Source organism: Vicia villosa, linkage group LG1, assembly GCF_029867415.1.
Source record: "Vicia villosa cultivar HV-30 ecotype Madison, WI linkage group LG1, Vvil1.0, whole genome shotgun sequence".
NCBI classification, from domain to species: Eukaryota; Viridiplantae; Streptophyta; class Magnoliopsida; order Fabales; family Fabaceae; genus Vicia; species Vicia villosa.
In genome coordinates, this window is record NC_081180.1 from 122,019,525 (window position 1) to 122,044,558 (window position 25,034).

General features: G+C 38.7%; 2 protein-coding genes across 2 annotated transcripts; one reads left to right on the forward strand and one right to left on the reverse strand.

The window, feature by feature from the left end:
- The first annotated feature begins 498 nt into the window (after positions 1–498).
- Positions 499–1,823, forward strand: LOC131653086 (uncharacterized). The gene is made up of 3 exons (XM_058923135.1): positions 499–653; positions 742–849; positions 1,019–1,823. The coding sequence occupies exons 1-3, from the start codon at positions 499–501 to the stop codon at positions 1,821–1,823; spliced, it is 1,068 nt and encodes a 355-aa protein (XP_058779118.1).
- Positions 1,824–2,350: 527 nt separating this feature from the next.
- LOC131615868 (nicotianamine synthase-like) lies at positions 2,351–3,535 on the reverse strand. The gene has a single exon (XM_058887045.1). The coding sequence runs from the start codon at positions 3,486–3,488 to the stop codon at positions 2,568–2,570; it is 921 nt and encodes a 306-aa protein (XP_058743028.1). The 5' UTR covers positions 3,489–3,535; the 3' UTR covers positions 2,351–2,567.
- Positions 3,536–25,034: the final 21,499 nt, after the last annotated feature.

The window sequence follows — 25,034 nt, forward strand, 5'->3', positions numbered from 1 at the left end:
GTTAAAAGAGCATTTTGCAAATCATGGTATAAGAATTATACATGGTTAGAGTACAGTGAGATAATAGATGTAGCTTATTATTTTTATTGTTTTCTATTTAAACAACTCGGGAGGGCCGAGCACTTTGGTTTTGAAGTCTTCACTAAAAGCGGATATAGAGATTGGAAGCATGCATCTCAAGGCTTGAAAGGTCATGTTGATAGTCATAATAGTTTGCACAATTCATGTGTCAAACACTACGATCATTATAATCAAAGACAACGTGTGACAAGTAAGTTTGCTAAAGCAACCAAGAAATCAGAAGAATTGTATAAGATTCGTTTGACTTTTTCTTTAGATTGTTCAAGATATCTCATAGCACAAGGCATGGCTTTCAGTGGCCATGATGAATCCTCTACTTCACTAAATAAAGGTAATTTTAGAGAGATGATAGATTGGGTAAAATCTTAGAATGAACAAGTGAGTGATGCTTTAGATCGTGGTGTAAAAAATTGCACAATGACTTGCGGTGACATTCAAAAGGAGCTTGCAACGTGTTGTGCACATGAAGTTACCAAGGTGATTATGGAAGAGCTTGGTGATAGACAATTTTCCGTGCTTATTGACGAGTCACATGATATATCCGTCAAAGAACAAATGGTGGTGATGTTAAGGTTAGTAATTGTATTTTCCAATTTCTAATTTTCATTATCTACTATTCTCTATGCATGCCACCAAGTAAAATTGTTGAAATTATTTTAGGTTTTTGAACGACAAAGGGAGTGTTGTGGAACGATTTATTGCTTTACATCATGTTAAAGATATTACATCTGATTCATTAAAGAATGCTCTTTATGGTATTCTTGATAAGTATACTTTATTTATTTCAAGGATACGAGGGCAAGGATATGATGGAGCTTCAAATATGAGAGGTGAATTTAATGGTTTGCAAAGAAAAATTCTATGAAAACCCTTATGATTTCTATGTCCATTGTTATGCTCACTGTTTGCAATTGGTTGTTGTGTTTGTTACTAGTAGTTGTTCATCTATTCATGATTTCTTTGAGTACATCACCTTGATTGTGAATACAACAAGCGCATCTTGTAAGAGGAGGGATGCTTTGACAGAGGCACAACACCAAGATATTTTAAATAAACTTGAGAGTTGTGAGTTATCTATAGGAAGGGGCTTGCACAAATCATCTAGTCTCACTAGACTCGGGGATACTAGATGGAGTTCACATCATACTACATTGCTTTGTTTGGATCAAATGTGGTCCTCCGTGTTAAAGGTGCTTAGTATGGTTGATGAAGATAGACGTGAACCATCTCAAGCAGCTGGTTTGATAGAAAAAATGGAGAGCTTTAAATTTGCTTTTATTTTGAGGTTAATGTCAAAGTTGTTTGGTATTAGAAACGAGCTTTCAAATGTATTGCAAAGAAAAGATCTTAATACTGTGAATGCCATGGAATTAGTTGACGTTGTCAAAGCTCGGTTGAGCACAATGAGAGAGAAAGAGAATGGTTGGAATAAATTTTTTGCCGATGTCCAAGAATTTTGTGTTGCGAAAAGTATTCTGGTACCAGATATGGATGACGAAATATCGGTTCGAGGTCATTCAAGAGCAGAAGGGAGGACTATCACTAATCTCTATCATTACCGTGCAGAGATTTTTTATGTTGCTATTGATAAAATATGTGTGGAGATGGATCACCGCTTCAGTGAAGGAAGTAACATGATACTTGGTTACTTCTCATGTCTTGACCCTAAGAACTCTTTCTCTAAATTTGACGTTGATAAGCTTGCTCGTCTTGCTAATATTTATCATAAAATTTGTCAATAAAAAAATACGAAAATTATAGTTGTATTTGTTGAAATATTTTTAAACAATTTATATATATATATATATATATATATATATATATATATGTTAACAAATTTGTACTGATAGATATTTATTTAGGAGTTTGAGGAGAAATATTGTTAATATTGTGCGCTATGGTTCTTAGGGGAATGAGGCCTTGGTAATCCAGAGTTCGTGCCGAGAGGTCATGACTCTAGTCAAGTATTGTTCCTATGAGAAATCGTTTTTCACTCGAGCCCAATTAGTTGGTTTATAATTATTAGTTTTATTCAGCTCATTTACCATGTCCATTTAAATGTGCTCATTTAAACACGTTAGTTCTTGTACTAGATCAAACCACCTGTCTCCTGCTTCATTTACATCCCTAAGTGCCCATTTATCCTTTTTATGTCACTTCCAAAATAATGTCAAAAGATATGAGGAAAAATAATCAGTAGAGAGAAACCATAAACATGCTATTTTAGCTACTATAACATGCATATATTTATATATTTTAGACACAATTGATTTTCTATTTTATTTTTTAAATAGTAGATTGAGAAAAACAACAACAGCACCAAGAACATATAAATGCTAGATAGTCCAAACAAGTTAAGACATAAAAGGAAATAATACATATTGCTAAAGACACAATAGCCATGTCAAGCATTAAGGAAAACCATATAGAAAACATGCATGTAGTATGATCTAAAAAGAAAGATCAGTTTATTAGTTAATTATAGCTTAATTATCTTCAACAACCAATTCCTCAATCCCATGGTTGATCATTGGTTTGAAAGCTTGAACCTCATCAGAACAACAGTACTTGTTTGGTAGCAAAACCATGGGATACTTCCTTGCTATGACAACTGAATTGATAACCTCGTCAGTAGGATGAAACACAGATAGAACCTCAAAGCCTCGAAGATCGCTAGTATCAACAACCGGATACAGAAAAGCTCGAGCACCGTGAGCACTCCTCAGCATGAGGAGTGCTCCCGGCGCCATATGCTTAGCCAGATGATCAATGATTCGATTCTTTTCCTCGATATTCATCCCAACAAGTGCTGCCAAATAAACAACTTCATATTCTTTCAAAGTATTAGAAACATCTAAAATATCATTAGTAAAAAAAACCATACGCTTTGATAATTCAGGATCAGATGAAACTAAGCAAGAGGCTTTGGAATTGGCTAAAGGGTCAATATCATAGTTGTGAAAGATTGTGTTTGGCAAGTGGTTTGAGGCTAAGACAAGTGAAGTAAGTGGAAGTGGACCTGAGCCAATAAAAGCAACTTTCTTAGGGAGATTAGTGGAGTGTTTGGATAGGATATTGAATTCAAGGAGACTAAGTTTGAGGTAGTTTGAATAATAAGGGAAAATGTTGAGATGATTGAGTGGATTATTGTATGAAGCTATGATGGTTGAGTAGTGGCTTTCTAAATGGCCTTCAGCTTCACCACATAGCCTTATGAGTTTGGATCTGATTTCTTGAACTTTTGTGCTTAGTTTGGTAACATCAATGGGACTAGGTGGCATGCATGTGAGAACAAGTTTGGTGAAAAGTGTGTCAACATTTTCGCAGGGTTTGAGTGTGTCTAGGGTTGAGATTTGTTGGTATAGCTCGCAGACTTGTTCGATCAATAGATCTTCCTTGCAAACCATGTCGACACTATGATGTAGTTGCTTAAGAATAAGAGAAAACACTAACAGAAGTTACAACTCACAAGTCACAATACATTGAGATGTGTTAATATTTATACTCACTTGGAGGGCCCACACCTGTTGAGACTTTATTTCCTATCTTACTTTATTCAATTTAACCTCTAAATTATACAAATATAATAATCATTTTTAAAACATACAAAATTTGTCAATTTAGTTCTTAATGACTTTGGATTTATATGTTTAGTTGTTTGTTTTGTGTCGACCAAAGCCTCAAGAATTTACTGCTTCGCGTTTTGATCTAATAATATGATATCCATTTATTTAACTTGCTCTAATAAGTTCAAGGTATAAATACTTATATAAAGGGTTTTCAGCTACACAATCTATAACTCTCACTTTCATTATGGTTATCTCGAATTCTAAACTAACTTGGGTGTTGGGTTGCTAACCATGCAGGTAACCCCCTCTGAACCATCGTATCGGAGATTAGCAACGCCGATTCAAGATTGACCTCGATTAACAACGTCGATTTAAGATCAACGTATTCAGTTGAAGAAGCATTGTGATCGCAACCTCCGATCCACTATGCCACATTAGCGAATCACTCGCAAAAGCTTTGCTCTGCAGAAGTTCCATAATCTCTCCATTTTTTGTTCCGAAACGAAATAGTGGCGCCGTCTATGAAAATTGACTTCTGTTTCCAGCAATTTCCACGAAATTAGGTCCAACTCTCAGATCCAAAATTCAAAAGTGTCTCAGGTGGAGAAATCGAGTTTCCACTGAGTCGAGGCCTCAGATATGCGTTGGTGGAATCCATCGAATTCCGACCAGGCTCTGATCAAATACTGATATTGATGTCAGACCATCAGACTACCGGGTTTCGACAAGTTAGGTTTGATTCGAGTTCATGTCAAACAAGAGTTTTTACCTTTAACTTCGACCGAAACTCACATATGAGATTATGGGAATTCAAATTCAAAAACAGCTCATGTCGGGGTGATAATATCATAAATCACGCCTGAGAGGAACTGCCTCCCAGGGTCGTCTTAACCCATCCCAGCCAAATATCTCATCATCACAAATACTCACAGTTAGACACATCACCCCCACGGAGAATGAAGTTACGGAGTTGACTGATGACTAGTGCGTGAAGACGAGTAAATTAAAGGACCAACCCAAGTTCCTAACACCGGCGTTCAAGCCACATACTATCTCGTTTCGAAGGAATGACATGTCACACGGCCTTAGAAATAACTTCTAAAGAGATGAAATGAATCGAAGCTAAACGCCTCGACCGGTTCTGGGTAGAGCGAGGTTGGCATTGCAAGAACTTTAGTTAGAAGGGTCGGTGAAGATTTCTACGGAAGGAGGAGGGAATGAATGAGTCACGCGTCATCCCCAGTCTCCCGAACCAACTAAGCATCCTGAATATCCCGAAGAAGCTCCGAGTCCAAAAGTGTCGCACCGCCCTGAACTCGGGAAGCGGAACTCGACATATCCAACAAAGGTTATACATCTTTCAATCCAAAGATCCAAACCTTTAGATTAGCCGACCATCAAGTCGCCCTAACAGCACATCTAAAGACGAGCGATCGGTATACACTTACGGCCGACCGCAACATTTAATTAGTGCATTTATATATATATATATATATATATATATATATATATTTGTATATATGTGTGTATGTGTATATTCTATTTTTTGTTGCTCTACTTTTTGTCTTGTCTCTTCTTCTGGACACCAAAACATGAATGCACATAATGGCGAATTGGGGTACAACCAATGTTGTTGACAGCCGACTCCGAATTTCAAGGGTGGTGTCGGAGACACTTTTCACGTCCGACCAAAGCAATCGAATCCCCTTAGCATCTTGCATAACCTCAAACTCTAGGGGTGATGTCGGAGACGCTTTGTCTGTCTAACCAAAGCAATTAAATCCCCTCACCGCCGAGCATGCCTCCATATTCCAAAGGTGATGTCGGAGACGCTTTGCATGTTCGACCGAAGTAATCAAATCCCCTCAGCGCGTTGCATGCCTTCAAACTCCAAGGGTGCTATCGGGGGTGATTTGCAGGTCGAACCAAAGCAATCAAATCTCCTCAGCACTGAGTGCGCCTTCAAAGTCTAAGGAAGTTGTCAGAGATGCTTTGCATGTCTAACTACATTAATCAATTACCCATAACGCCTTGCGCGCCTTTATAATTCAAGGGAGCTATTGGATACATTTTACACGTCCGACTAAATCTATCAATTTTATCAGGGGTGCTATCAGAGATGCTTTGCACGTCCGAACACAACATTCAAATACCCCTTATCAAAGAACTACACGTAATCTTGCGTAGCTAGCGTACCCCCCCCCCCCTTTTGAGTCTAGCCAATCCAAGTGATATGAGTGGTGGAGCTGGAGACGTCCACCTTGATTCGAGCTAAATTTTTCGAGGAGATGAACATGAATCCTCTATCCTTGGTCGGGGAATGATCCTCTATGATGCAAAATGTTGGTTAAAAAGCATTATTGCATTTAGTCGATTTCATGTCCCTCGTCTGTAAGTATGACTCAAAACATAACCACATTTAGCTGGACTCATGCCTTATCCCTATAAATATGATTCAGAGCATAGTCGTGTCTGGTCGGTTCCATTCGAAATCATTACATGTGCAATTTAAGGCATGATCGCGTCTTGTTGGTTCCATATGAAATCTTTACATTTGCAGGGTGAAGTTGAAGGCATAACTGCTCGAAGCTCATATCATATCTCACCAGTATAAATCTAACGTCCAAACACATCAAATTGAATCAATGCTTTGCTTACGCAAGTACGTTCCAATTACAGCCACATCTGACTGACTCAATAACTCACCTAGACAGCGCGTACATCCTAACGTGACATGCTCACAAACAAAAGACTTGAGGTTATTTACACTTTAAAAAAATATTATTTACTACTCTTTGTAGCAAACAAATAATGACAAACAAACAGTCTCAATCACAGTTACTGTTTCAAAACAAGTCACAATTCTAGTGACCTAATCAAACACAAACTAGTGATAAAAGAATATCACTCTTCCAAAACAAAATACTTAGTCCTATTTCACAACTTAAACTAAAAAGGTGGGTCTTTAAAAGACTGTCTGAAAAAGGCTCCTAGAAAGGATAAGAAGGTGGGTCTTTAAAAGACTGTCTGAAAAAGGCTCCTAGAAAGGGTAAAAAGTATTTGAGCATGTCTTAAAGAAGACTATATGGACAGATTGAGAAACATCCTATAAAGGATGTGAGAGTGGTATTGACCCCATCTGATACTGAGTGATTTTTTGCAACGTGCCCCCAGGTAATGGGCTTGCCCCATGGGCTATTCAGCGTCTTTAAGGGATTCTATGGATCTTGATTAGATTGCCCCATGTAAATGGGATGATGACGAGTTATGCCATGTGTACACATTAGCCATCCCAGTCATGCGTAAGGGATGTTTCTTCTTTTGATGAGCTTCTAAAGCTACTTCGTCAGTCAGTAGGATTTTCTAGCCATTAGCCATGCCCCATGCAACTTCTCCCTGATGTTTAAACATCTGAATCCACATAGACAAGTGTACTTTATAATGAAATTCATAAGATGCGAATGCATATGTCTGTCTTGAAAGTTTAAAAACACTTTTTTTGAGTAAAACGAAGTTTTTTTTTGTAAGAAAGTGATATCAACTCAAAAGTTATAGTAGACCTTAAGGAGTCGGGATACCTTTGGTAACAACATGCTTTCGAACTAACCATGCTTCAGTTAGGACTTTTAAGGGTTGTAACGTGGCCTGGTTCACGGTTTAAAGAAACAAAGGATAGAGGCTCAAAGTTTATTTGTACCCATCCCCATCTTCGTGATGTTCTCCAGTCCTATGCTCAGTTCACTATGCGTTTAGGCTCCAAAACACTTTGGGAATTATGACATTGGCATTTATGATGGTTCAAAAACCAAAGGTTTATCTGCAAAGGCAGTCATTCTCCTTTTTTGTAATTTTTTCCTTTTGTCGAAGGTACATAGTAACTTTTTTTCGACTTTGTTATCCCTAACTTTTGCCTGAACTGTTTGTTTTAAAACTGCAGTCAGCGGGATGCCCCAATGTTGCCTAAGTCTCCTTAATAGGTTTTGACTCAGCAGGCTTTTGCATTGCTTTCTCTTTTTTCTTTGCGGATATTGACTGCCGGACTTAATGATGACGGGGAACCATCGGTGATTATGTTCAAAGGAACAACTTGGAATAATTAAGTTAACTGAGCAACTACCCTACCCCGGTTATGTATTAAGGGTTTTATTTTATATGAAGGAAAACTCCTACTTCTTTAGGCTCAAAGGGGTTGACGAGGGATTAACATCCTTATATCTCCGTTATTTAGGAATTGAAACAATGCCTGTACATCGTCAACATGGTCTGTTCGAAAGCGTAGTGTATGAAATTGTGGTATCGTTTTCGTCTTTCTCCCTCTAAAGGTGTACGACTTTTAACGAGAGTTGAATATCACAAATGAGAAAACCGAGTAAAAACACAGTTTTAAATATAGTGAGAACACTAGGAATAAATCAAGACAAACGTAAGCAATGCATTAATGATTTTTTTTGAAAAGTACATAGCATATGTCGTAAGACTAATGTTTAAACAAACGGAAAGAAATTGCAAATGAAACCAAAACTAATGGTCTAAGAAATCCTTCTTCTAGCCACCTATGGCATTGGACTTGTGAGGATCTTCGAACTCAATGAGCCCTTCTTCAATCAAATGTTGGATCTTGTGCTTCAACGGCCCACAATCCTCTGTATCATGGCCAAGACTATCTGAATGATAAGCGCACCTAGCATGATGCTTGTACCCAGGAGCGGGGTTAGCTGGAGCTGAGTATGGAGGTAGCAGAGTTACCATGTTCTGACTGAGCAGACGTTGCAAAGCTTGAGACAGTGGCATGTACAACGGGGTGAATGATCGTTTTGGCTTGGACCTCCAGGTGCGCTGGCCACCCTGTTGCTTTTGCTGATCCATTGATCTCTTCTGCTAAAATCTTGTTGGATAATATGGTCGGGATATTAGGTTATCCTTCCCAATGGTCCCTTATTCTGGAGATAGAAGAGGAATCTTCTCTTAATGTCATGAAAATTATGTGTATGTCATGCATGATATGTATGATATCTTTTTTTCTTTTTCTTTTATTGAATAAAATATGATGCAAGAATGCCCATGATGTATGATGAATGGAAAAAGGAATAATAAAAAAATAATGATCAACACATATATATACATATATCATATAATCACATAAGTTCATAGGTTCGACGTAGCGGCTCTTGGGAGCCAACCTTTTTATAGGGGGGTTCTAGAAGGTCTCATGGGGTCGTTCGTAGCCTCCGAGACTTTTTGTCTCTTCGGATTTTAGAACAACTCATTTTATCCATGAGGTTCGAATTTTTGGGGTAGGTTCTCGGAGAGATCAGCCAAGTATCCAGTCCTGCCCTCAACAAAGTCAAGCCTCGTTTTGGACATTTCCGAATACTCAACCCACTCCGAGTGGAGTTATCAATGAGACTCGTAGGCGATTCATGTCCCCTATTGATCTCAAAGTTAACTCCCACACTTAGGGTTTTAACACGACACAATATCCAGCAGTGCATATAAAAATATAACAGGCAATAAAATATAAATATATTCACATCAGCGATTAGATATAAACATATCCTAAATAATTAAATATTTTTAGATAAAAATAAATAAATAAACAAAATTAAAAAAATAAAAATAAAAATAAAAATAATTACAAACCCTGAAAAAGCACGTTAGCCAAACCCTAAAAAATAAGTTGCCAAACCTAAACCCTGCCAAAACCTAAAACCTATAGGAGCATAGTATTCACCATTTAAGTTGTCCCCAGCAGAGTCGCCAGCTGTAGCAACCTGCCCTAAAGATTATGACTTAGAGAGTCGCCACCTATTCTACCAAGGCGAATAGGAAACCTTACGTAGTTGAGAGATCGGGGTAAGATACTATATTCAGGTCGAGGGAAGGTGTTAGGCACCCTCAACCCTTTTCTATGGCTTTGAATCTAAGGTCAACAGTTTTATGGCTAAGAGTATTAAGGTAAGGTTTATGCTTTCGAGGGTTAAATAATTAAGGGAAATGAATCAAGAAAAAAAATGAGATTTAGAGGGAGGGGGACTCGCCTTGTTACCAAGTGCCTACGTACCTCCTTAGGGAGGATCAGAGTCTACGTAGTTCGGGCAAAGGGTTGTACGCCTTAGGATTAGAATTGAAGGTGTTTGGAATTGTTTGTGCTTTGAAAAGCGTTTTTGAATTGTCTAATTGAGAAGGATGAAAATCCCTAGTCGAATATTGTGGTTTTGAAAGGTTTGAGAAGTGTTATAGGACGTGGGCGTACAACCCTGATTTTAGTATGCACTATTAACCGCAATAATCGATTGATTCAATTATCATAGTTAACAGATTAGTAGTTGTATCGTTACCAATTTTAATCAATTGATTTGATTATTACTAATAACGAATAATAGTATTTTTTATAATTTTTGATAATTAATTTGTATCATTACCCCTCGTAATCGATTGATTCGATTAAAAAGAATAATGAATTGAAGTATGGAAAATAGAAAGGTTAATCATCGCGACTAATAAGATAGTCGAAACCATTTAACCAAATAGGAATTAATTGCATTTTAATTAAATAAACATTTTAATTAAAATTATTGTTGACCATAGCGATTAATCGATTTAATCGGAACGAACAACAAATTGACATTTTAATATTATTATCATGTATTAATTTATTTATAAAAATAATTATTAATACATAAATAAATATATTAAAAGAGATTAATTAAAACAAATAATTAATTAAAATTATTTTAGTTTGTTAGGATTAGGATTGAGTGTGGTTGGTTTGAGGGTTCATAACATAGGGGTTTGATCAGGGAGCGTTGGATCTAGGTGGCTAATGAATCAAGGGGTTAGATCTGAGGGTGTGTGGTAGACCCTAGCGCTGTAGGCACATGGGATCCTAAAGGAAAACTCAGAAAAATAATATGTGGGAGCTGGGTATCGAACCCACGCCCCCTAGGTCAAATCATGGCTTACCAACTCAACGAAACACATCATGTGTTAAACAAACGCGCGCAATTCAATACATAAAAACAATGTGTCATACCCCAAAATTTGCCCATACATTTTCTCCTATTCAAATTCAAATCAAGATACAAAGCTCAAGAACACTCTCATACGATAAAAATTGAGAGAGATATGTTTGATATAAGTTGGCCTACTTTTTGAGAAACGCATGAAAACCTAATTGTCCAATCTTGTAATAATGGGCTTAAGTTTGAACTTTTAAACATGTCCATGGTAGGATTAGAAGCCCACAACTCCATCTTTTTCCTTATTATTATTATTATTATTTATTTTATTTTAAATTATATTTCATTATAATTTAAAGTTTAATAAAAGGAATAATGATAATTATATAAAATATGATCTTAGTTAATTTACCAATCAAATATTAAGCCTAATATTGATGTGAATCAAGGGAAATTCGTTGGTGATTAATGGGAAAAGATTGGACAAGAATAGAAAGAAAATCATGTGACTTTTAATCAAAAAATTTCTCTCTTGAAACACAAAAGATCCAAGCCCATGTTAACCCTAATTTGGTCCTCATATATAGCAAAAACACGTTCAGCAAAAGGAAAAAGAAGGAGGATTGCAGCCTCTGAAAAAGCGAAGATCGATTGCAAAAGTTCAAGAAGAGAGAAAATTCGTTTTGAGACTTGGAAGCCGATTCAAGGACTTCGGCGGATCAAAAACAATTCCTTGGTCCCTTCTGAAGCGTTCCTGGTCATCACCATCAATCAAAACGCGCAGCAACGTATCTCCATAGCCACGGTTTGCTTCCAATTTTTTTTTGAATCCGAACTCGCTCATATGCACTTCATACATCGTATTTGAAGCCATGATTATGTTTATAATTTTGTTTGGAAGCTATCTGTGTCGTTTGATTCGATTTTGATTGCAGATTAAAGGATCCACCATTGTTAGGTTTAGCAAGCTCCAAATTGGGGATCCTTGAATTAGGGGAAATTGGCAAAAATTAAAGACACCGTTGGATTCAGTGGCCGATTTGTGATTGATTCATGTTGTTATATGGAATTTATTCAATACGTATGACGAGTTTGACGGTGGCAGGGTTATGGCTACACCTTAAAACCGTAGCCAAAAGTCTTTCATATTGCCAGAAAAGAAAAAAGACCAGCGAGGAAGACAAGGATGGCTGGCGCGCGTACAGCCCTTTTTTTTTTTTTAATTATTTTGTTTTTTCGTATATTACATGTCTCAGGTATTCCTTAAACAGCAAATGAAAACTGGCTTAGTGGAGGAGATGGTGCGTTTAAGGCTTTCGCGCACCAGGACGCGGGTTCGATCCTGCCTCCAGTTATTGTTTTAATTTTCTTTTGCAATAACCCCTTTTCTTGCAAATTCCATGCGACGCGCCTACAAAAGGCCATGGTGCACCTTCGCTGGCAACTTTTGGATCTTCATAAGCACAGATCAGAGGGGCCAAAACGCTTCCTCATGGTGATCCCTCACCAGCAAGCCACACACAATCATAGCTAAGATTTCTTAATTTATTTATTTATTAAATCAATCTTTTTGTTTTTATTTATTTATATCTTCTATTACTTTGTAAATTATTAAAATGTTACTCTTAAAATCAAACAAATATTTTCATGGGTATTTAACTTACTTAATCAACTTTCGATTATTTTTCATTATATATATTAATTCAGTCACTCTACATGTTGGACCGATGACTTTAAAACCTAATTTTATTTCAGTATGAAAACTAATCATTGTTATTAACTGTTGGAGGTTTACGAAGAACATGCCTACACTAAAAATATTTGCCCTTGCCCTTTCAGGGTTAATAATCAAAATTCTTCCGACCGTGCGCCGTCAGATCAAAAAGCTAAGTTTCTAAACTTTTTCTTTCCTTTTATTTTTATTATTCATTTTGATTAAATATTATTTTTGTTATTTTACCTTGAATTAGCCATGCACTCACTACATCCTTTTTCTTTATGCCCAACTTTTCAGGTTTATCGTCAGAAGCTTCCGTCCACGCACTCCACTAATCAAAAGCTAAGTTTTTTCTTATTTAATTTGACCTTTATTTTATTTCATCATTTTTTGCCTTTTTTTGCCCTAAATAAGGTTTGGGCTCGAATAATTAATACACTCACTGCCTTCTTTTCCTGTTGTCAATTCTCCAATGGTGAGGGTCCCAATGGTCAGGGTCAATGCTTCACGCTTCAAGGCAAATCTCTGCCCCATCAACCTTCATCAATCAAAGCAAACTGCCAAAGCTACGGACGTTGGTAACCCTAAACTTTATTTTTTATTACTTATGTCAAACCCTATTAAGGGATCCGCTGGTTTCATTGTCCCCTTTCCCCTATTCTTATGTAACTGTTTACCGGTTGTATTGATTGGCCTTGAAGGCACTTAAATTGTATTATTATATTACTGCGTGGTTAGTAATTTAGGGAGTGATAACCATGAATTGAACGTAGCATCACTAATTACAAGATAAATATCTGAATTAACCACGTGATTGTTGCACCCACACACCTTTAGGGTAATCCCTCTGGTTGCCTTGTTGCCTTATTACTGTTGCCTTGTTGCCTTATTGATAATGCCTTAAAATAGTCAAGTCCCTCGATTCCGAGGATACCTAAAGCAAAGTTGCCTTCAAAGTTATTGAAACTCCCTCGATGTTGCCTTATAAAGACGATTGTCCCAATTGCTAAGGTATCCTCGCATGATGCCTAAAAAGATAAAATGACTATTATATCCTTCCCTTAGACTACCTGCCCTCTTTATGGCAAGGGACAGTCTTATGGCGAACGATACTTCGATGACCCTTCAAACATCCAATTGAAAGACTTCCTGCCCTCTTATGGTATGGATAGATCCTTTCGCCCGAAAGACTAAAAGAACAATTTTTCTAACTTAGGGTAGTTGCTATTAATTGCTTGCTCTAAATTCAAAACTCTTTTTCCACTCTTTTCAAAATCAAATTCAAAAAGACTACGCTTATTTACAAGCTAAAGTTCTTCTTCAAAGTTTCTACTTTTTCACACCTCCTTTTCAAACAATTCAAACAAACAAGTGAGCTAAGCAATTAAGAGCCCATGGATAACCATGGATGCAAAGGGTGCCTTACACCTTCCCTTTGCATAAATTACCCCCCGAACTCAAAATCTTTTTAAAAGGTCTTTTCCTGTTCTTTTAGCCTTTCCTAAAATTGGATAAAATAAAAGTCGGTGGCGACTCTTGCTTAACCGCGACATTTCGATCGATAAAAAGTCAGTTCACCGAGTTACAGAACTGGCGACTCTGCTGGGGATGCTTTCGATTAAAAGAGGGGTTACCTTAGAGCTAGGATCACTTTAAATTTGTTTGAATTGTTTGCTTTATCTTTAAAGGCTGTTTTGGGTATTCTGCTGTGTGAAAGATCCTACACCCGGATCTAGTGTACCTTAGGTATGTGGCATGAGACCAGGGAGGCTGTACGACATGTATCGTTATGGTTGAACTGGTGGCCACCGTTAGTGCGACGCTTTGGTTTGTCCTGATGGCCCTTGAATATGATCGAGGAGACATTTGGCTACCGTGTGGTGTCACAAGCATTAATTCGCCCTTAGAACCTTAGTTGAACTTGACTTTGGCCTATAAGAAGTAGCGAGATGGCTGGCTTTGGATTCCTGACTGAAGCCGGTTGATACTCGATGCTACACTCATTGAGATTGGACTCAAGGGATGCTTTTGGCTGGCCGATGGTGTGCTATGTTGAGACAATGCCCACGAGAAAGATCAGTGATATGAGCTCCCTAGAACCCGATCTTTATATAGGACAGGTTGAACCGACTAAACTTCAGTGGGGAGGGTACTTACCTACGAACTTCATGCAAGCCTCTAAACCTAAGGGCACTTGTGTGACTTGTTTGTGTTTGCTACTAACCTCTGTTCCCTTGCAGGTTTTTGTTAAAATACTTGTTTGCCCTCACTATTCTATGCTGCGCCTAATGAGCTGCATTCACATAACATACTAACTGTTGTTTCCTTGCAGGTTTTGTTAAAAGACATGTTTACCCTTACTATCTCACACTATGGCTAATGAACTGCATCCGCATAACATCATGACATCATGACATCATAAGCATAGCATGTTAACTAACCCTTTCAAGGATCTTAGGGACTTAGGGCGCTCAATTTCAGGTACTCTTATCAAGGACTAAATTCCTATCAAGGGGCAAGAAGATTTATTCTCCTCTAGCCGCATACCTTCCGATTCAAAGGTGTAGCACCTAACAAGGGGCAAGAGGATTTACTTTCCTCTAGCCATGTACCTTCAAATTCAGAAGTTCCCGAATCAGAGGCGATGACCCACTCGATATGGTGATCTCGATTCTCAAGGAAGGACGTTCCAAGACAAAGTCCAGAATTCTTCAGACAAAGACGCAACCAAATCATTTTCTAAATGTTACTAACTAAATTTCCTATAGATCCTTGAAAACATTTCATTTGCATTCATGACATTGCATATTTCTAACTTTGTTTTCAGGTTCCGCCTTGACAATCATTCCTCTCAGATATAATCGAGCTGGAGATCCATCCTGACAAGCCCTTTTACATTTCAAAACTTCGACTCTAACAAACAAGCATTACCTATCAGATATGGTCTAATGTATGACCTGTTCCGGTATCTTCAGTCAGATATGGTCTAATGTATGACTCGTTCTGGCATTATTCATCAGATATGGTCCAATGTATGACTCGTTCTGACATTCCAACAGATATGGTCTAATGTACGACTCGTTCTGCTATCCCTCATCAGATATGGTTTAATGTATGACTCGTTCTGATATTTCTCAACAGATATAGTCCAATGTATGACTCGTTCTGACATTCCAACAGATATGGTCTAATGTACGACTCGTTCTGCTATCCCTCATCAGATATGGTTTAATGTATGACTCGTTCTGATATTTCTCAATAGATATAGTCCAATGTATGACTCGTTCTGACATTCCAACAGATATGGTCTAATGTACGACTCGTTCTGGTATCCTTCATCAGACATGGTCTAATGGGTAGCTCATTCTGGCATACCTCTTCAGATATGGTCTAATGAATAACTCGTTCTGATATCCTACGCTAGATACATTCCAGAAGCTCGAACCCCGGATACTCTGAATCTCTACACCAGTTCCACAACAACGAAGAAAGCCAGACGTACCCAAGCGTCAATTCACCGAGATCAACATGTCGTTGGCTCAGGCATTACAACATCTATTGAAGATCGAATTGATTACTCTGAGAGACCCTCCTAAGAATTCCAACACCTCCACTCCTGACTATAAACTCAACGCGAGGTGCGCGTACCATTCCAACATTCCTGGACATTACACAAACAGTTCCTGGACATCATACAAACGATTGTCGGACATTGAAGACTAAGATTCAAGATCTGATCAATGGCGAAGAAGTCAAATTCAACCCTCCTGAAAATCCTATGGTGATCACCACTCCTATGCCTAGTCACGACAACACTGATTGACATCTAGACGGGCAAACTTTTGGATCATTAGATTTACTTTCATTTGCATGTTTCTTTTCTGTTTGTTTAAACATTTGACTCATGATAGACATTATCTGTTTTAATAATCATCATCAGTGCATTGCATATGTATGTCTTGAATAAATTATTTCGCTATCACTCATTTTAAATTATGTCTTTACTTTGCATATGTTTTGTGATATTCAACTCCTGCTAAAGTTGTATACCTTTTGAGGGAGGATGACGAAAACGATACCGCAACCTCATACATTATGCTTTTGAACGGACTATGCTGACGATGTACAGGCATTGTTTCAATTCCTAAACAGTGGAGATATAAGGATGTTAATCCCTCGTTAACCCTTTTGAGCCTAAGAAGTAGAAGTTTCTTTCTTGTGCTAATTAAAACCCATAATCATAACCTGGGGCAGGGCAGTTCTCAGTTAATTTGGCTTTGCATTCTATTTTAAGAGAAATCATTCAGTACACCTTTCAACAAAGGTTTCAACCACAAGCGTTCATCCGCACACATCAAAGAAGTGTTGGAGATGTCAATCAAGAGCCCAAAGAGGTTTCATCAATCATTAAACAAGGCAGTCAATATCTTTCAAAAAGAAAAAAATGAAAAAACATATATACAAAGAAAAGCCTGCTAAGTCAAAAATCAAAAGATGACTTAGGCAAAAAAAATCAAGGCATCCCGCTGACTGTAAGTTCAAAATAGACAGTTCAGGCAAAAGTTAGGGATATCAAAAAGATGAAAAAAAAGAAGTCAATAAATTCCTGAACAACACGATGTTATGACTACTAAAAGGAAGAAGTGACTGCCATCTCAAAAATTCTCTCTGCTTGTGAATCATCATCATTATCAAAGGTGCAAATCCAAAAGTCTCTTGGAACCTGAATGCATAAGCCGAATAAACTGAGTTTAGGACTGAAGATCATCACGAAGAGGGGTGGGTATAAATAAACTTTGAGCCTTTATCCTTTGTTTCTTAAACCGTGAACCAAGCCACGTTACAACCCTTGAAAGTCCTAACTGAAGCATGGTTAGTTCGAAAGCATACTTTCACCCAAAAAAAAGGTATCCTGACTCCTTAAGGCTTACTAAAGATGCCGAGTTGATATTTCGTTTTTACAAACATCACGTTGTTACAAATATCATGTTTTTACAAAGATCACGCCTTTACATCTTCTGTTTTAACGTTTTTCAAAAAAATTCAAGACAAACGTATGCATTGCATCTCATGAATGCATTATTAAACATATTCTGCTACATAATTTCAAATGTTTGCATCAGAAAGAACTTGCACAGGGTACAACTAATGACTGAAAGTTATCCCGACAGACAAGATTACTCCGAGAAGCAATTTCTCCTACGTATACAAGGGGCATGACATGCTTTGTCCAATCAATCTGGGGCAACCAAGTCAAGATTCAGAGAATCTCTCAAAGATGCCAAAAACAATCAGGGGCATGCATCCAAGTAAATCTGAATCTATTTCCAATCAACATGGGGCATTGTCCGGGGCCTATGATTACTAGGGGCACGTCGCCCATAGTACGCATATCATGAAGTCCTCGTGAGGCGAATCTTTCCAAAGTTCCTGTTAACTGGGGCAAATCTATGCAAGTGCAGTTTGACATCTTCGATCAATACTCATTGGCATGTTCTAATCAACACAAATCCAGGAATGGCAAGTGCTATAATACTGGGGGCAACTCCCAAGACACCCATGTCCCCCCATAGAGCCAGGTTCATAAAATCACATCTCCCCACAGAGCCAGAAGATCATATCCCCTCAGAGTAATCATTAAGAAGATATCTTCAAATGTGCTCGTCCCGACAAAGACATGACTCCCCAACAGAGTTTACATCTTCGACACTATTATTTCTCCAACAAGTTGCTCCTCTTCAACATGGTCCATTTATATCTCTAAATCAGGGTACATCAAATTACTGATCATCCCCAAGCAGAAACCGTAAATCCCCAGCTGAACATCTTCAAAGATACAGAGATTTATTTTCTCAATCAAGACAACATGAATCATATTCACATATCACATGTCATAAACATATTCATACAATTGCATACACGTTCATACATAATACGTAAAACAGCGCGACAATTGCATACATAACATACGAGGTCCTCATTTATTTTGAGAATCCCGTCACACAAACACATTGCATGCATCATGACATGGCGTAAAGAAAACTAACCTCTACTTTTCAGGATACCGCTATCTCCATTTACAAGAGTTAAGTCGATACCTTTGACGGTTCCTTAACAATCTATTTTCAAGTATTAAGTCGATACCTTTGACGGTTCCTTAATATGTCAAGAGTTAAGTCGACACCTTTGACGGTTCCTTAACAACACACTTCAGATATAAGTCGACACCTTTGACGGTTCCTTATACAATCTATCTGCATATCTGAGTCGATACCTTTGACGGTGCCTCAATGATATGCTTCAAAGTTAAGTCGACGCCTTTGACGGTTCCTTAACAACACACCTCAGATATAAGTCGACACCTTTGACGGTTCCTTATACAACCTACCAGCATATCTGAGTCGATACCTTTGACGGTGCCTCAACAATATGCTTCAAATTTAAGTCGATACCTTTGACAGTTCCTTAAATAACCCAACACAGATTTGAGTCGGTACCTTTGACGGTTCCTCAACATTCAAAAAAGGGAAGACAACAAAAGCAGAAATTTTGCAACAATCCATACTCCAACAACTACCAGATGGCATCTACAAGCCCATCTCCGACAAAAAGTCCCTACTGCAAATAGGGCAAATTTCTTGGTATTCTAGTGTTCAATCATCTTCCACCTTCAGATACCGACTGGCACACAAACCACTCTACATCTTCAGGTTTAAGATAATTGAACAGGGGCAGCTGTCATACCCCAAAATTTGCCCATACATTTTCTCCTATTCAAATTCAAATCAAGATACAAAGCTCAAGAACACTCTCATACGATAAAAATTGAGAGAGATATGTTTGATATAAGTTGGCCTACTTTTTGAGAAACGCATGAAAACCTAATTGTCCAATCTTGTAATAATGGGCTTAAGTTTGAACTTTTAAACATGTCCATTGTAATACCCCGTATTAATTAAATGCTCTAATGTATTAACTGACACTGAGGTTTTATCAATTGATACGATAGAGATACTTTTGGACATTAAGTTAGTAGTGTTAACTTAAAGATATTTTCCTTATATCATTTCCTTTTGTTTTCTTCTTCATTCTACACCAAAAAGAGAAAGATAGAGAGAAGAAGTAGAGAGAAGGAAGAGCAAAGGAGAAAGAGGAGAAAAGCTTGGATCTTCACCATTTCTTCGCCGAATCAACTCATCTTCGACATCAACGACTCTTAATCGAGGTGGGTTCTAGTTAGAAACTTATAGTTCTGATTATGGATGAGAAATCATAAGTTTTGATTTAGGGTTTTGTATAGAGGAATTCTAGGTTTTGGACAAATTCATCAATGTTCATGAGCAAAGTGATTATAATCCATGAATAGATCACCTATAGTTTGTATCCATGCTTTAATCTGATTTGGAACAGGTTTAGATGGTTTTGAACCATGGAAGTTGTGGCTGAAACAGAACTGAGAACTGAATTCTCGCGCGCTTCGCGGCGCGAACGGGGCTGCGCGGCGCGAACTATGCAGGTTTTAGGGGTTCTGCTTCTGCCTTCAGCACGCGGCGCGTACTGGGTGTCGCGGCGCGAACAGTTGGAAATCTTTAGAGCTTTGCTTCTGCCATAGGGTTCGCGGCGCGTAGATTAGTTAGCGGCGCGAACAGTGTTAGAAATTATAGTGGTTTGCTTCTGCCATAGGGTTCGCGGCGCGACCTAGTTGTTGCGCGGCGCGAACTGAAGCTTCCTTAACCAATTTTTCTTAACTTAATGGAAATTGTTTCAAGCATAACTTTTGAACCATAACTCTGTTTTAATCACCGTTCGAAGTGATAGGAAGCTAGAAGCGTGTACTTCTAGTAGTATAGGTTTTGGGAACAAAGGGAGGATTATTTAATCGAGAATCGGGAAATTGCTTGAGTACTTGGGTTGGTTTTCGTTCGAATTCTTGAGAACGTTATGCTTTTTGTATGATGCTTGTGTACTCTTTAATTGTTACTGAGTTCTATTGCAGGTGGATTAGTATACCTTGTTATAAATGTTTATATCAAGAGGGTTGAATAACTTCATTGTTATGTGAATAAAGGATAAGTGAGGAAAAACTAGGAATTGTTAGGTTATGTAGCTTAACAAAGAAAACCTAGGATGAGACATTATATGGACATACGTGTTGGAATCTTATGATGAAAGGCTAACAGGCCTAGTGGTTTGCGGAAGCGATCACCCTTGTTGATGTATTAATCGGAACCGTAGTATTTTCTTTATTCTTTATTTTTCCTTTGAATGCTAACAGGCATTCACCGTGCAGAAAGGCACATAATCTTGGCAGGTTTGATTCCCGCTTTTGTGTACGAATGGAACCTACGGGTAGAGACTTGTGATGGTGTACGGGCCATGTGAAGTGACGATTCATGGGGAAAGGCTCATGAGTCCGAATCCATTTCGTATGTCAAGATTTTTCCAAAGGATTCATGACTCGTGCCACCTCCTAGACGTAGAAGGGGACGGGAATATGGGGATGCCTTGGTATTGGTTTCCGATTAATAATCTTGTGTTGAGTTGTTGAACTCTAAGTATGATTCCATATAATGTTAGTGTGTGAACTCAAGGTCTAGTTCCTTGTCTTGATTTGAGAGTGATAGGCTAGAACCTTGTAAAGCCGAGAGGATCCATAGGATAGGGAACTCACTGGGATTTTATATCTCACCCCATTATATATTGTTTTCAGGTACTACAGGTTCCGCGAAGGGTAAGGAGAAAGAAGTTTGATTTCCTTATTCCTTGTTCTTATTTTGGATATGGCGAAGCTTCCGTTGTGGAATTCTTTTGAGATCATTGTTTGATCTAGTTCTTAGCTTTTTATTTTGAACATCTTGTATGTATTATGCCATTGTGTAGAACCTTAGTATTTGGGCATTAATATGTATAATGTGTTGTCTAGGAACTTATTGGTATTTCAGTACCAAATACTTGGATTCATGTATACTTATATGATTTGATGCATGTATTTATATATGGGTGTTACAGTTGGTATCAGAGCAGGTCGTATCCTCGACCTAGCCATGAGATATTATAAGTGTTTCTTTCTGTCCAAGATGTGTTGTGTTCCCATGAGTTTTGTTGTGTTATGACTATGGCATTGAGCCTGATCAACTTAATCCCATTTTGATAACCTCCAGGAACATGGCGGACGGACGCAGGACTCGTGGTCGACCCCCCACACGACCTCCACAAGTGAATACACCGGATGGCGGTGCGAATGTTCCATGGCCCCAGTTCATGCAACAGATGCAACAGCAGCAGAATCAGTTCATGCTGCAGATGATGCAACAAATGAATGGCGGTCATAATGCTCCAGTGGTTGTGCCCGAAGCTGTAGGTGGGACTTATAGAGATTTCATTCGCATGAATCCTCCGGAATTTCATGGTGGATTAGATCCTATAAAGGCGCATGAGTGGGTGGCCAATGTAGAAGGAATCTTTGAGATCGTGCATTGTAGTGAAGAGGACAAGGTAGTGTTTGCTTCTCATTCGCTGAAAGGTCCAGCTATGAGGTGGTGGAAGGGTGCTTCTGCTTTGATGATTACTCAGGGAGTACCTAAGGAATGGGAGAATTTCAAGACCACTTTTATGGAGAAATACTTTCCTAGTTCACTGAGAACTAAGAAGGAGTTGGAGTTCCAGCAGTTAAGGCAGGACAATATGTCAGTAGCTACTTATGCTGAGAAGTTTGAGATTTTGGCTGCTTACTCTAGGCAGGCCGCGTATGCTCCTGATGAGGGTTGGAAGGTGGACCAGTTTCTGTTTGGTTTAAGGGCTGATATCTCACATAGTGTGTCCCAGAGGGAGTTCACTACTTATACAGAGTTGTTGCGACAATGTTATGTGGCCGAGACTAGTTTGAAGAAAGTTCAAGCTGAGGAAGATTTGAAGAAGAAGAATCAACATGAAAGAGGAAGGCCAAGCCAACAATTTCGACCTAGGCCACAAGCTTTCAAAGGAAAGCAAGTGCAAGGTCCTCGGTCTAGTGCACCTCCGGTGTGTCGTAGTTGTGGTAAGAATCACCTTGGAAGATGTGCCTTTGAAGGGGCGAAGTGTTTCCATTGTCATCAAGAAGGGCATATGGCTAGGAATTGTCCTCAGAATAGGAATCAAGTTCAAGGAAGGGGTACTGGTAGAGTTTATACCTTGGATGCTAAGAAGACCAAGGGTGATAACTCTTTGATTGCGGGTACGTGTTTCATTAATGGGCATTCTTGTTTTGTTCTGTTTGATTGTGGAGCAACACACTCTTTTGTGTCATTACAATGTATGAAGCGACTTGGGTTGCAAGCTACTCCTTTATTTCCTCCTATGGCGGTTACTACTGCTATGGATGAGATGGTAGAGACACCGTTGGTGTGTGAAAATTGTGTGTTATCTGTGGGTGGTAGGAATTTCCAGATTGATCTTGTTTGCTTACCACTTAAGAAGGTAGACGTTGTATTGGGAATGGATTGGCTTTCTGCTAATTCGGTGTTCATTGGGTGTGAGGAGAAGTTAATCATTATTCCAACTGAAGAAGCTACTCCGAAGGATGTGTTGACTACTATACTAGAAGGTACGGTAGGTATGATTAATTTCTTGTTTGAGAAAGAGAAGTCTGTTCTGTTGGTTCTCACTAAGGAGACGGGTGACAAGTTAGAGGTTTCACAAATTGCTGTCGTTAGAGAATTTTCCGATGTTTTTCCCGAGGATGTCACTTCTCTTCCTCCGGAAAGGGAAGTGGAATTCTCTATTGACCTGGTACCGGGAACGGCTCCTATATCCGTTTCTCCGTATCGGATGGCACCACTTGAATTAAGAGAATTGAAGGGGCAATTGGAGGAACTGATGGCTAAACATTTTGTGCGACCTAGTGTCTCACCGTGGGGAGCTCCAGTGTTGTTAGTAAAGAAGAAGGATGGTGGGATGAGACTATGTATTGATTACCGTCGGTTGAATAAGGCCACCATCAAGAACAAATACCCTTTGCCTAGGATAAACGACTTGTTAGATCAATTGAAAGGAGCCTGTGTGTTCTCGAAGATTGATTTGCGGTCAGGTTATCACCAAATCCGTGTGAAGAGCTCAGATGTGCCAAAGACTGCATTTAGAACCCGTTATGGTCATTACGAATTCTTGGTGATGCCTTTCGGTGTTACGAATGCTCCAGCTGTTTTCATGGATTATATGAATCGGTTATTTCAGCCTTACTTAGATCAATTTGTGGTAGTCTTTATCGATGACATTCTTAATTATTCTCGTACTCCACAAGAGCACGAAGAACACCTGAGGATTGTTCTGTCGGTACTGCAAGAAAATCAATTGTTTGCTAAGTTAAGTAAGTGTGAGTTTTGGATGACAGAGGTAAGATTTCTTGGTCATGTTATATCTCAAGGAGGTGTGGCAGTGGACCCGACGAAAATCGAAGCGGTAATTAATTGGGAGAGACCGAGCAATGTCTCAGAAGTCCGAAGTTTCTTAGGCTTAGCCGGCTACTACAGAAGATTTATAAAAGGGTTTTCTCAATTGGCTTTACCAATGACTAGACTTACTCGGAAGGAGTGTCCTTATGATTGGGATTCGGGGTGTGAACAGAGTTTCATGGGCTTGAAGGAAAGATTGACGACTGCTCCTGTTTTGATCGTTCCTGACCCAAATAAGTCCTATGAAGTATTTTGCGATGCTTCCAAGAAAGGATTAGGAGGGGTTTTGATGCAGGATGGTCAGGTGGTAGCATACACATCTCGACAGTTAAAGGTTCACGAAGAGAATTATCCAACTCATGATTTAGAATTGGCTGCCGTTGTTTTTACCCTAAAGGTGTGGCGTCATTACTTGTATGGAGTTCATTTTGAAATGTTCAGCGACCACAAGAGTTTAAAGTACCTATTCGACCAGAAGGAGTTGAATATGCGTCAGAGGCGGTGGATGGAATACTTAAAGGATTATGATTTTGACTTGAAGTATCATCCAGGCAAAGCAAATAAAGTGGCGGATGCTTTGAGTCGGAAGGTGTTAAAGAGGGCCGAATTGATGATGTCAGAGTATGCATTATTGGAGAAATTTCGAGATCTCAACCTTCAATTTGTTTGGACCCAAAATGGAGTATTGATGGGGAACTTGAATGTTAATTCTACTTTGAGGAACGACATCCAACAAGCACAAGCGTCTGATACTAAGTTACAAGAGGTGTTGGTTCAACCAGGTTTTACTCGAGCTACTGATGGGGTGATTATGTTTAATCAGAGGATTTGTGTTCCGGATGATGCGTTATTAAAAAGAAGGATTTTGGATGAAGCTCACAAGGGTGCTTTCACTATACATCCGGGTTCTTCAAAAATGTACCAAGATTTGAAAGGGGATTATTGGTGGTCCGGAATGAAAAGAGATGTCGCAGTGTACGTATCAGAGTGTGCGGTGTGCCAACAAGTAAAGATTGAACATCAAAGGCCGGGTGGATTGTTACAACCACTAGAGATTCCAATATGGAAGTGGGATAGTATTTCAATGGATTTTGCGGTTAGTTTACCTCGTACTCAAGGTGGATATGATTCTATTTGGGTGATTGTAGATCGGTTGACGAAATCTGCACATTTCTTAGCCGTGAAGACTACTTACAAGGCAAGTCATCTTGCGCGGTTGTTTATCGCAGAGATTGTGAAGTTGCACGGTGTACCCTCTAGTATTGTGTCGGATAGAGAT

Excerpts from the sequence above, each read along its gene's own strand:
- LOC131653086 (XM_058923135.1), top strand. The coding sequence starts at position 499 with ATGACTTGCGGTGACATTCAAAAGGAGCTTGCAACGTGTTGTGCACAT. Across the intron at positions 654-741 it reads CAAATGGTGGTGATGTTAAG|GTTTTTGAACGACAAAGGGA; the intron begins GTTAGTAATTGT and ends AAATTATTTTAG. Across the intron at positions 850-1,018 it reads CTTTATGGTATTCTTGATAA|TTGTTCATCTATTCATGATT; the intron begins GTATACTTTATT and ends TGTTACTAGTAG.
- LOC131615868 (XM_058887045.1), bottom strand. The coding sequence starts at position 3,488 with ATGGTTTGCAAGGAAGATCTATTGATCGAACAAGTCTGCGAGCTATAC.